A 12,785-nucleotide genomic window follows, 5' to 3' on the forward strand; every position below is an offset into this window, starting at 1 on the left:
CTAGCAAAGCAAAGATAGAAGTGATTTCTAGGGTATGATCATCTTGCCTGCAAAGTTGTCAGAGCTGACTGGATCCTCGAAAGCAAACTCAACGGGCTCCTCGTTAGCGAACTCGTCTCCCGGCTCTACCCAAACAAGACAAACAAGCAAAAAGGACACAATCAACCACGTGCAAAGCTCAAACAACATGATGCAAACATGGTATGCTATGCGGGATGCGATATGTGATGCATATGCAAGATTTGACAAAGGAATGAATGAACCTGGCCTCAACATGGAAATCCAAGAGTGCCACCAGAAAGGTGAGGTGATTTCAGTTTAAATCGATATAAAGAACACCGGAATCGGAGACACGGTTTGGAAATGGCAAGCAAATCAAATATGGCAACAGTCTGCGATAAACAGCAAGTAGCCATCTAAATGCAACAAGTTAAACATGCTACAGCACCCAAACATGGAAACAAAATACATGGCAGGGATCCATTCATGATTCTTAACAAAAGATGAACACTGAGCTACGGCCAATTCATCCATTAACAGGTTCAAACAAGCATGGCAAAAGTGCAATTGGTAAACAGGTTTCAGACTTAGTGAAATTAACACTTGTCTGGAATTTCAGATCAGGTAGCACACTTTGGAGCATGAAAACTAGATGCTACAGGAACTTAACATGGCAAAGAAATACATGGCATGGAGCTACTCAAAGAGCTTAACAAAAGTCCCTTAGTGACCTTGAGCCAAAAGGGATCAGAAAATACAATTGCAAGCATGTGAACATGGCAAAAACATAATCAGATCTTAGACTTAGTGAAAAACTAGAGCATGCAAATCAGATATCAAGTAGGCATGTTTACGAGCTCGATGCACTCACTATAGAGTAAGGCATGACAATATAAGCATACACCCATCTAGAATACACATTACACAAGCTAGACATGGAAAGAAGAAGAACATAGCATGCACGGATCAAGTACAACATTCTTGGCAAAATCGCTAACAAGTAGACAATCTGCCCAGATTCACGAAATAGAAAAAGTACAGCTCGATTGACTCAAGCTAGGGTGCTCCATAATTGCAAACAAGGACATGGATGGATAGAGCAATACAATATTAACAAATCATCCTTACTGATCATCCTCAAAAGAGGCACGGATCACTAGGAAACAACATGAACATATGGCATATTGATAAAAACAGATCAGGACTTAGTGAAATTGCTAAGTCCTGAAATCAGCATTAACGAATGCACCACTTTGCAAGCTTGTGCTAGTCACCACACACATCACAAAAATACATGGATATCATCTCTGGAAAGATGGCAAAGCATATAACAAAACACATGTAGAGCTCAGGAGCATATCATGCACACAATAATCATGGCAAAAATGACAAATAGCTATTTGGAGCAGCAGATCTGACAATTAACTCAAATAGAACTCTTCCAACAGCATTTCGGGCATCAAGATGAACTCAAACGAAAATGATGCAATGAGATGAAATGATGTGCTCTCTGAGACGAACATTTTGATATGCTACACGTGCAAAACGGAGCTACGGATGCAAAGTTACGATGCGATGAACATGGTAAAATAATCTAGGGTTTGAGGCAAAAGTCAACCGTCCGGATTTTCAGATCTGAGATCACTGTAGCAGTTGGCCAGGTACTGTAGCCGAATCGAAGGTCGCCGGAGATGAGTTCGACGGCGGCGGGGAAAAACGGCCGGAGCTCCGGGCGAGGTGGCCGGAGACCTCGCCGGAGATGCGCAAGGCGGCGCTGGACGGACCCCGCGGCGGCGAGATCCGCCTGCATCGGGGCGGCGCCGGAATGAGGGGGCGGTGACCGGTGATGGCGGCCGCGTCGGCCGGTGTCGAAGGAGCCTGCCGGCTCTGGCGGGGAAGGGCAGACGCGGGTGGCGCGGAGGAAAACGGGCTCAGGGGCCGGACGCGGGCTCTCCGGGCCGCGGCGGGTGGCGGCGGCGAGGCGACACGTGGCGCGCAGCTAGTGGACCGGGGCGGCGGCGCGAAGTGTCCGGCCGGATACATACATGTCCGGCGCAGTGCGAGGCAATTTTTTAGGGTTTCGGGGGAGAAGAACCCATGGATTTCGGAGGGGGGCTATTTATAGGCATAGAAGGAGCTAGGAGTGTCCAAATGAGGTGCGGTTTTTGGCCACGCGATCGTGATCGAACGCTCTAGAAGATGGAGAGGGTTTTGGTGGGTTTTGGGCCAAAATGGAGGGGTGTTGGGCTGCAACACACATTAGGCCTTTTCGGTCCTTCGGTTAACCGTTGGAGCATCAAACGAAGTCCAAATGGTACGAAACTTGACAAGCGGTCTACCGGTAGTAAACCAAGGCCGCTTGGCATGTCTCGGTCCAATCCGGAAATGTTTAATCCCCACACACGAGAAGAAGGTAGAAATGACCACCGGAGGAGAACGGAGCGCCGGAATGCAAAACGAACAACGGGGAAAATGCTCGGATGCATGAGACGAACACGTATGCAAATGCAATGCACATGATGACATGATATGAGATGCATGACAACGATAAAAACACATAGTGACAAAAACCCGAACCCAAGAAAATAAAATAACTTAGCATTGGAAACGGCAAGAGTTGGAGTACATAATAGGTAAATCATATCCGGGGTGTTACATAATGCTACCGTCAAACAAAGCAAGATAAGATGCATAAAAGATAGACATCACATGCAATCAATATAAGTGATATGATATGGCCATCATCATCTTGTGCTTATGATCTCCATCTCTGAAGCACTGTTATGATCACCATCATCACCGGCGCGACACCTTGACCTCCATCGTAGCATTGTTGCCGTCTCGCCAATCTTATGCTTCCACGACTATCGCTACCGCTTAGTGATAAAGTAAAGCATTACAGGGCGATTGCATTGCATACAATAAAGCGACAACCATATGGCTCCTGCCAGTTGCCGATAACTCCGTTACAAAACATGATCCTCTCATACAATAAAATTTAGCATCATGCTTTGACCATATCACATCAGAACATGCCCTGCAAAAACAAGTTAGACGTCCTCTACTTTGTTGTTGCAAGTTTTTACGTGGCTGCTACGGGCTGAGCAAGAACCGTTCTTACCTACGCATCAAAACCACAACGATAGTTTGTCAAGTTGGTGTTGTTTTAACCTTCGCAAGGACCGGGTGTAGCCACACTTGGTTCAACTAAAGTTGGAGAAACTGACACCCGCCAGCCACCTGTGTGCAAAGCACGTCGGTAGAACCAGTCTCGCGTAAGCGTACGCGTAATGTCGGTCCGGGCCGCTTCATCCAACAATACCGCCGAACCAAAGTATGACATGCTGGTAAGCAGTATGACTTATATCGCCCACAACTCACATGTGTTCTACTCGTGCATATGACATCTACACATAAAACTCATAGAGGGAGATTTTCGTCAGCACGACGGCGTGGTGATGATGATGATGTTCTACCGACGCAGGGCTTCGCCTAAGCACCGCTACAATATTATCGAGGTGGACTATGGTGGAGGGGGGCACCACACACAGCTAAAAGATCAAATCAATTGTTGTGTCTATGGGGTGCCCCCTACCCCCGTATATAAAGGTGCAAGGGGGGAGGTTCGGCCGACCAGGAGGAGGCGCGCCAGGAGGAGTCCTACTCCCACCGGGAGTAGGACTCCCTCCCTTCCTTGTCGGATTAGGAGAAGGGGGGAAAGAGGAGGGAGAGAAGAAGGAAAGGGGGGGGGGGGCGCCGCCCCCCTCTCCTTGTCCTATTCGGGCTAGAGGGGGAGGGGCGCACGGCCCTGCCCTAGCCGTCTCTCCTCTTCTCCACTAAGGCCCACTATGGCCCATTAAGCTCCCGGGGGGGTTCCGGTAACCCCTTGGTACTCCGGTAAAATCCCGATTTCACCTGGAACATTTCCGATATCCAAGTATAGGCTTCCAATATATCAATCTTCATGTCTCGACCATTTCAAGACTCCTCGTCATGTCCGTGATCACATCCGGGACTCTGAACAACCTTCGGTACATCAAAACTCATAAACTCATAATATAACCGTCATCGAAACTTTGAGCGTGCGGACCCTACGGGTTCGAGAACTATGTAGACATGACCGAGACACGTCTCCGGTCAATAACCAATAGCGGAACCTGGATGCTCATATTGGCTCCCACATATTCTATGAAGATCTTTATCGGTCAGACCGCATAACAACATGCGTTGTTCCCTTTGTCATCGTTATGTTACTTGCCTGAGATTTGATCGTCAGTATCTCAATACCTAGTTCAATCTCGTTACCGGCAAGTATCTTTACTCGTTCTGTAATACATCATTCCGCAACTAACTCATTAGTTGCAATGCTTGCAAGGCTTAAGTGATGTGCATTACCGAGTGGGCCCAGAGATACCTCTCCGACAATCGGAGTGACAAATCCTAATCTCGAAATACGCCAACCCAACAAATACCTTCGGAGACACCTGCAGAGCACCTTTATAATCACCCAGTTACGTTGTGACGTTTGGTAGCACACAAAGTGTTCCTCCGGTAAACGGGAGTTGCATAATCTCATAGTCATAGGAACATGTATAAGTCATGAAGAAAGCAATAACAACATACTAAACGATCGAGTGCTAAGCTAATGGAATGGGTCAAGTCAATCACATCATTCTCCTAATGATGTGATCCCATTAATCAAATGACAACTCATGTCTATGGTTAGGAAACATAACCATCTTTGATCAACGAGCTAGTCAAGTAGAGGCATACTAGTGACATTCTGTTTGTCTGTGTATTCACACAAGTATTATGTTTCCGGTTAATACAATTCTAGCATGAATAATAAACATTTATCATGATATAAGGAAATAAATAATAACTTTATTATTGCCTCTAGGGCATATTTCCTTCAGGAAGCGGCAGCAGGCGAGCGCACACGCACCGGTGGCCAAAGTTGCGGCCAGATGTGGACGAGCTCACGCGGGAGCCAAGCTCCGGTCATGTGGGGTGGCTAAACGACGATGAAGGCGACGGGGGAAGGAAGGGAGCTCACGGCAGTGCGTAGGGACAAGGGCAGCGGTGCTCAGGGAGGAGGACGGGGACGACCTGTGTTGACGGAGATGAAGGCGGTGATGGCGTCTGGCGAGGAACCGAGGACGGAGCGGCGACGACGTGGGTGATGGTGGACGACGAAGGGTGGGCGCAAGGCGTCGGGTTCGATCCCTCTAGATCGGATCGGGAGGAGGGGGTGGCGACGTGGGGGGGGGGATGGGGCGACGGGGGGAATTAGGGTTTGGGGTAGTGGGGTTATGGGGGGAGTAGAGGTGGCCGGTTGGGCCCTTGCCCAGTTGGGCTAGCCAGCTGTGAGCTGGGCCGAAGCCCATTGAGGGGGGGGGGGAGGGTTGCCCTTTCACTTTTTCTTTGTTAGTTTGTTTTCTGATTTTGATCTTCTCCTTTTTCTTTATTTTCTTTTCTTCTTTCTTTTAGTTCCTAGTTATTTTAGTTTTAATAAAATACCAAAGTGGCACCTAATTTAGTAAACTTAATTATGTCACATTCTGAACGTTGTTGTTTTGATATTTGAAAACTTTTATTGCTTGTCAAAATTCAAATTTGATTTTGAAACGTTTTGATCTAACGCGAGGTTAGCAACAGTAACAGAGGTGACGTGGCATCATTAGCGTAGGTTTATTGTAGCATAATTATCCAGGCGTCACATCTGCTTAACAAATCGAGATGACAAGATCATGTTACAATGTCACAGGAGGTTTGATGTGGGAAAAGATTGTTGTGAGAGATGCCACAAAGACACTTTCATGTTAGAGGGCACCTTCACCTTTCACATTGTTGTCTAACACTTATGCTCTTTATCACTATCTAGCGAATCACCATTCCCTTCCAACCATGCTTCCTTGTGCATCATGGTCATCTGGTATGTTCCTAGGATCTTGAAGCATATTCTTTTGAGAAAATAGACACACTTCATGTATCAGGGTTCATAACAAGAGGGGTATAATTAATATAATGGGGTTTCCTCATCCAGATATGGCGACCTTGATCAAGGGAGTGAGAGAATTTGGCTAAGTTGTGAGATTCTACATTCGAAGCATGACCTTCAAAAACAAATGAACAACTATTAAAACTAGCTTTGCTGATGTATATTTCCTTCACAATAGCTCCATGATGGGCTCCTGAAGTGCATGCGATTTCCTCCACAATATGCTTTGAATTTGATGTCACATGGATGTTTTGAAGCATGAGACAATTGGCTAGAGCCAGAGTCTCTCAGCATGCTATCGCTTTGAGTGTAGCAAGATTGATGACTCATCTGATCACTATAGCATATGATCCTACGAAAGCGCCCTCAACATATCGTCACACAACAATAGTCGGTTCTCCCAAACCCGGTCAAGCAACACCTCCATCGACATAAATTTGTGTGTACCCGCTAGGAGGTTTCTTCCATCCTCGCACTTGCAAAGGACAAGCCCGCTTGGGACCTGAAGATTAAGCTTTCTTTATCTCATTTATATCAATTAGATGCTGATGCTAACGGGCATGGTAAAACGAGAGATCTTTATTGTTAGAATGACTTGGAAGTTGAGCTAGGCCTTTAGGCCTCTGATTCATAAAATGATTATAAAATGCTCAAAGCAAAGTTTGTGAGAAGTTAGTTTTAAAAATAAGAAAGTTCATATATTGTGAAAACACGAACAATATTCATAGACCTCAATAGAAATGTTCATCTCGTACCCAAAAAATTCGCTTCGAGAAAACCCTAGGACATGTCATATGCTTCTATCCTTATGGAAGATATTTTGTATTCAGGTAACATTTTGGAGGCCAGGCATTATCTGGAGATATGCTTTCCCAGGGTCTCGCAGCTTATCGATAACAATCCAGCTAGGGTCCTTGAAGCTTATGAGTATCTGCACACAAGCCTCCAGGAAGAATTTTCTGGTAATTATTCATCAGTATCTTGAATCAGCAGGGCCTTGCAGTGAAGCAGTTTCACACTCCCCAGTAGACAAGAATTACATATGACTGACACCCAAGCCCCCAGAATATGTACACACAAACGAAAAGCTATGCTGGGACTCACACTTGCCTATTTGTGGCCCTTCACTCCTTCAGGCATACATCACCTGAAGCCAAAAACACCCAAGGTCCTTCAGAAGATCTCAATCTGCACACCGGGATAGTCTTTAGGAGAAAAAAAGGCCAAGGCACATGCCCTGCCTTTTCCTATATTATGCTCAAACCCCGCCCAGTGTCCAAAGACACGATCATATGCCGTCACCCTCGGTTCTACGGACATTCGCCTCAAGGATGCACAACACCACCTCAAGCTGACCTCTTAGACCGATAAACCCTGAAACCTCGAACTGCTCAAGATGACGGTGGGCGCACGGCTGAAAATGCCAGTAAGCTTCAGGCTCGTTGGATACCCCAACCGACACATGTGGAAGCATCTGAAATATAAGGGTTGTCGAAAGTTAGATAACAGCACAAGCAGCATTGGAGACTGAAACTTAAGAGTTGTCCTCCCTTTAAATCAAATTTAACAATCCGAATTACAGTTCCATGTAGTCTAATCTAGTATAAGCAGCTGCAGTTGCAATGCAAACTAGGGCGAATCAAATGCAGCAAGCAGTAAGCAGACATGGTTTGTCTCAAAAGATAAACAGGAGACATGCATCACAGGAAGAGGGACACTTACATTTAACTCGAGCCTTTGCAGAAGAGGGGCCACCTCTAGAAGACTCACTAAACGAAGAATCCCATTTCTGATTCTCGAGTCCCCGAGAATACTTACAGTCACCTCCAGTTTTCTCAGATGAGTAAACTTCATCAGGCAATTTGAAAATCCAACCACCTACAGTCAACAAAACGATATTTACATGGCATACCCTTTTTACATAGATGGAAATGAAACATGCATCTCGCTGGTCGGCACAGTACCTCGGTGTTTATGCAAGTGTTCACAGATAGTGTCTCCACGCGAGACAGGGTCTTTGGAAGTTCGGTGAAGACATGCTCAAGAGTGTCATCATATCCCAAGAGCGTCACAGTAGCTTCTGTTGGCTTCATGGATTCACCGAGTGTAATGGGTATGGCCTGACCCGAATACTCAAATTTTGCTAGATTCGGAGCACTGAATTCCATAACCTGCAGCTGACATCCCTGGACAGATAAATTACGCAGCCGAGTAGTGGTTTCTTCACTTTCAGATTAAGCACTGGGTAACAACGACCCAGGCGCAAACACTCCAATGCACTGCATTTGGACAACAGCAGCTCGAGATCTCCTTCCGACACATGAACAGTCTGGAGATCCAGCACTCTAAGGTTCAAAGGGCCATCGAAATCGCCGGGCAGCTTCAACGATGCAAAGGTGAGCTGGAGTGACTCAATGTAAGATGCCCCTTGACTGCTAAACATATGAAACGGCAAGGTGTATGTATCCTCCCATTCATATGACCTCACATAATCCTTGTAGAACACAGGGTGCAAATTAATAGCAATCTCAGACGCCCTGGAATCGAGTGCGAACTTGAGCCATTGATCCAGATGTTCCGTGTGCCTCGCGACAAGAGCAAACGTGATACCAAATCTTCTTAGCCTTGTACCGCTGTGGGATTCCAGGATGGCATCGACATGCCTGATGAACCTGCGTCTTCTTCTGCCCCTCCTGCTGCTGCTCCTGCTAATGGTGCCATACTCGCGGTTCAGGATCGTGGGACTGTCAAAGCATAGATTAGAATGGCATGTCCATAAGTTGTCTCCAGTGTGTCGACACCAAACTGACCCTCACGGCATCCTTCAGTGTCAGCCTCGATATTATGTCATGCATGATACCCTGGATCAGGACAGATAGAAAATTCAGTACTCCTACCAGTTAGAAGAATCATGATACTACCCTGAATGCCCTGGATGTTTGGAAAAAAAAACTAGATGAGGACACTAAAAGATATTTTCGGATTAATTTAGAACTTAATAGTGTCCTTGGACCTACCTCCGGGAGACTATGGATCACGGGCTCGGATTTGCTTCTTTAGGCGGTACATTTGACCGAGGATAACATCATAGTTGATTTCTTTTTGCAGGGCGTCTGCTAGACAATTTTTCGCATGACCTGCTGCAGACTAAACTGATAAACTATGTTCAGTAACCTAGTCATGCTGAAATTGATATTCACTAGTTGCATCCCAAATCCCCAGTCACCTGTCACCTGTAATCTTACCTGCTGCTGAGTGGTGCCGGCGGAGCCCGGCGCGGGGCTGCGGAAGAAGTCGTGGCTCGGCGATTTGGGTGAGCAAAATCGACGCCTTCCCTGTCTTCGGAGAGGTGCAGATTATATGCCCCCCATCCCACGACCAGTTTGGACACGGACACGGCTCCGCTTCGTCTTCAGGGAGGCTAGGAAGCTAACGAGGCCGTCTGGCCGACCGACTCAGCTTAGAAATTTCGAAGCGCCGCCGCGCTCGGCAGAGGCTCCCCTCGCCGATTTTGCGCCGGGTGGTGATGGACCGCAAGCCAGCCCTGGTTGGTTAGAGCAACTCCAGTCGCGCCTCCAACAGACCTTCAAAGTGACTTTTTAGTGCCGTCGTTCAAAAATCGACCCAGTCGTGCTCTCAGGATCTTGTTTAGCACTAATTTGGGTCAAATAACAGCCGTCGAACCTAAGCCGAACCCAAACCCCGGGGATCATCTGGGGCGCCGACCGAAACGGAAAGAGGCGTGGGTCCGCTCTGTCGGCGAGAGAAGGCCTTTTTCCCGCCGTTTCCCCCCGCTTTCCCCCCTTCGTTTCCCTACACTCCCCCTTCCTCCCGCCATTCTCCTCCCCCTCCCCTCCATCCGGCTACCATGCCGCCGAAGAAGTACATGCCCCCCCCCCCTCGCGTGCCGCTATCGATGCCAACGCCACCACCCAGCCGAAGCAGAGGAAGCAGAGGGCACCGTCGTCCAAGCCTCCAGGCATGTCTAACACCGACTGAAAGGCGGAAGTTCAACGCAGGGAGGCTGTCACCGCCGACCAGCGGAACAAGGTCAACCCCAAGAAGGCCCGGGACAGGGCGGCGATGGCGGCGGCGGCTGCGGCTGTGGCGGAGTGGGAAGATCTTGCGGCCGAACAAGCCAAGGTGTCTCGTGCGGGGATGATGAATCCACCCGGTGGCCACGGCTCGTACGCGTCTTGGAGCCAGCAAAGCATCGGGTCTCCGGCTGGCTTCTCGTCGTCGCCACACCTCTAGGGTTGCACGCCCTCTCCTAGCTACGCCGACGGCGACGCGCACGGTGGGTTCAACCCCAACATCACATTTCCACATGGTCACATGGCCCAGCACACGCCCTCGCCCGCGTTCGTCGGCGTCCAGTACCCCCCTACACCTACTCGCCGCCGGCCTACGCATCCTCCCTGACGCCACCTCTGCGCCGTGGCGCGCTGCTCTTCTCACAAGCCTCCTCGTCGCATCTCGCCGACACCCACGCGACGGAGGCCGACATGGATGACATTATCACGACCGACTCGGCCGCCATCGCTGCCTCCCACGAGTTCACTGCCCAAAATGATACAATGGACCTCAACGAACACATGTACGGCGAGCTCGACTACGGCGAGGAGGAGGAGCCGGCGCCTGCTCCGGCAAGGAAAGGGAAAAAGAAGGAGCGGGCGGCCAGGACTGCGCGTCAAGCGGGCGTCCAAAGAGGATGAGTGCCTCGCCGAAGTATGGAAAATCGTCTGCCTCGACCCGATCACTGGCACGAACCAGAATGTGGACACGTATTGGGAGCGCATCAAGTCCCAGTTCGACGAGCGCAAACTCGTCGACCCCTACTTCAGGGGCGTCCACATGCAGCGCGGCTCGAAAGCCATGGCGAATCATTGGGCGCTCATCCAAACGGTGTGCAACAAATGACATGGGATCGTCGAGGAGATCGCCGCTCGCCCGGATAGTGGCGCCAACATCGAGGGTTAGGTATGACACGCCGTACTCTCGCTCATTCTTTTCCTGTGGTGCGCCGCAGACTGTTGTTCCTCGACGCAGATGGTGCGGGTGTTCGCCATGTATCGCCAGGACAGCAGCACCGACCAAGCTTTCAAGTACCTCCATATGTTCTCCTGGATCGAGAAGTGCGAGAAGTGGGCAGAAGTCTGGAGCACCCTCGCCAAGGCCAAGGAGACGTACAAGCCGGACGTGCTGACGCCGGGCGCGTCCGATGGGCGCCCAGACGGGAACAAGCAAGCCAAGTTGGCGAAGGACGCCGCGCCGGCTACCGCGCGCCTGCAAGAGTCCATCGAGCACTGCATGGCTGATGCCCAGACCCACACCACCCAGAGGGAAGAGAAAACCGAGGCGCGATAGTCGGCGTTGATGACGAACATCGCCATCAAGCTCGACCTGCTCCGGACCAACGTTGCCGCGAAGAAGAGGAACACCGACATGGCTTTCTGTGACACCCGAAAAAATTAAGCTACAATAACCCTCTGCTAACGATGCCACGTCGCCACGATTACTATTGATAACCTCGCGTTGATTCAAAACCCGTTTAAATTCAAATTTAAAATAAAGTCAAACAATAAAAGTTTTTAAATGTTAAAATTAAAATGTTCTAAATGTGGCAATTAAATCATAGGTAATATTGGTAGAGAAACCACATTTCTATAAAATAATTAAATGCACTAAGATAATTAAAACAGTACCTAAAACATCAATTAAATGCCTTTTATAAATTATAAAATACTAAAACATTTTATTTAGGGGTCAAAATTTTTGTGGCCGTGGGTTGAAAGATAATACTAATTTAGAAGTTTATTTTATCTTCTAATTAAACTAAAATACATTAAAGACTAAAAGATAAATAAACAAAAGGTAATTTACATGATATGGCTACAACATGCCGCCTATGTGGATCTGACATGGAGGATAACATGACCCATGTTGTAACCAGCCCAATTAGGAATATGGCCCAATATTTTTGGTGGAGAGTCCAACCGATTAGCCTACCTATTTTTTTAGTCCAACCCATTAGCCCCTTTTTTGTCCAACTTGTTTTCTCGATGCAACACGATATACAACAGGACAACCAAGTTATATTCATTCAAAAAATAGTAATTGTTCACATGACAATACATACTTCCAACAACAGAGTAAGATGACGAGCATGTCCAGAAAGCGCTATAAGAAATAAAAAATCAAGTAACATGACTTCAAAGAAAATTCACTACTAGCCGATTTTAATCTCCAATACTACACAACCGCTTCAAAAAAGCTATACAGACCCAAATAACTCCTAAAAAACTTCAATCTCCAGTAACACTGATCAACTCTACCAAACCTGCATAGAATCAAAGCACATACATAAGTTATAAAAGCCAGCTCCCAAATGAATCCAGAAAGTAATAATAATAGTTGATTTTCCAAGCAATCATATGTGGACAGACTGCTACTATATTAAGGTACCACATAAATGTGCGCAACTCACGTGAAGAAAAACAGACTAGTCACAAGTTCAAAAAATTGTTCTATATATGTGACATTTTATTATCCAAACATAGGAAGGTCAACTTCATTTTAAAACAAAGGACAGACAAATCATTTCATATTCATCAAGTACAAGAACAAAATCAAGTTTATATGCATGTGACAGGGCTTCTATATCAAAATAGATGACTCCATACAATACAATGTAGTTCATAGTTAATAAAACATGAAAAAAGTAATACTGTAGGCATACTTTCTTCATCAATTAAAGCTATTTTCTGTCAATAAACTTCTTTTT

At 47.3% G+C, this 12,785-nt stretch overlaps 1 protein-coding gene across 1 annotated transcript; it reads right to left on the minus strand.

The window, feature by feature from the left end:
- Positions 1–6,851: 6,851 nt before the first annotated feature.
- On the minus strand, positions 6,852–9,423 carry LOC123058858 (uncharacterized). The gene is made up of 4 exons (XM_044481533.1): positions 9,019–9,423; positions 7,966–8,862; positions 7,724–7,879; positions 6,852–7,475 (listed from the first exon to the last, which is right to left on the minus strand). The coding sequence occupies exons 2-4, from the start codon at positions 8,167–8,169 to the stop codon at positions 7,290–7,292; spliced, it is 546 nt and encodes a 181-aa protein (XP_044337468.1). The 5' UTR covers positions 8,170–8,862; positions 9,019–9,423; the 3' UTR covers positions 6,852–7,289.
- Between the last annotated feature and the right edge of the window lie 3,362 nt (positions 9,424–12,785).

Source organism: Triticum aestivum, chromosome 3A (assembly GCF_018294505.1).
Source record: "Triticum aestivum cultivar Chinese Spring chromosome 3A, IWGSC CS RefSeq v2.1, whole genome shotgun sequence".
In the NCBI taxonomy this organism is placed as follows: Eukaryota; Viridiplantae; Streptophyta; class Magnoliopsida; order Poales; family Poaceae; genus Triticum; species Triticum aestivum.

Coding starts and splice junctions, on each gene's coding strand:
- LOC123058858 (XM_044481533.1), bottom strand. CDS start 8,169: ATGGAATTCAGTGCTCCGAATCTAGCAAAATTTGAGTATTCGGGTCAG. Junction 7,880..7,965: donor ACACTTGCATAAACACCGAG/GTACTGTGCCGA, acceptor TGTTGACTGTAG/GTGGTTGGATTTTCAAATTG. Junction 7,476..7,723: donor TGCAAAGGCTCGAGTTAAAT/GTAAGTGTCCCT, acceptor CTTATATTTCAG/ATGCTTCCACATGTGTCGGT.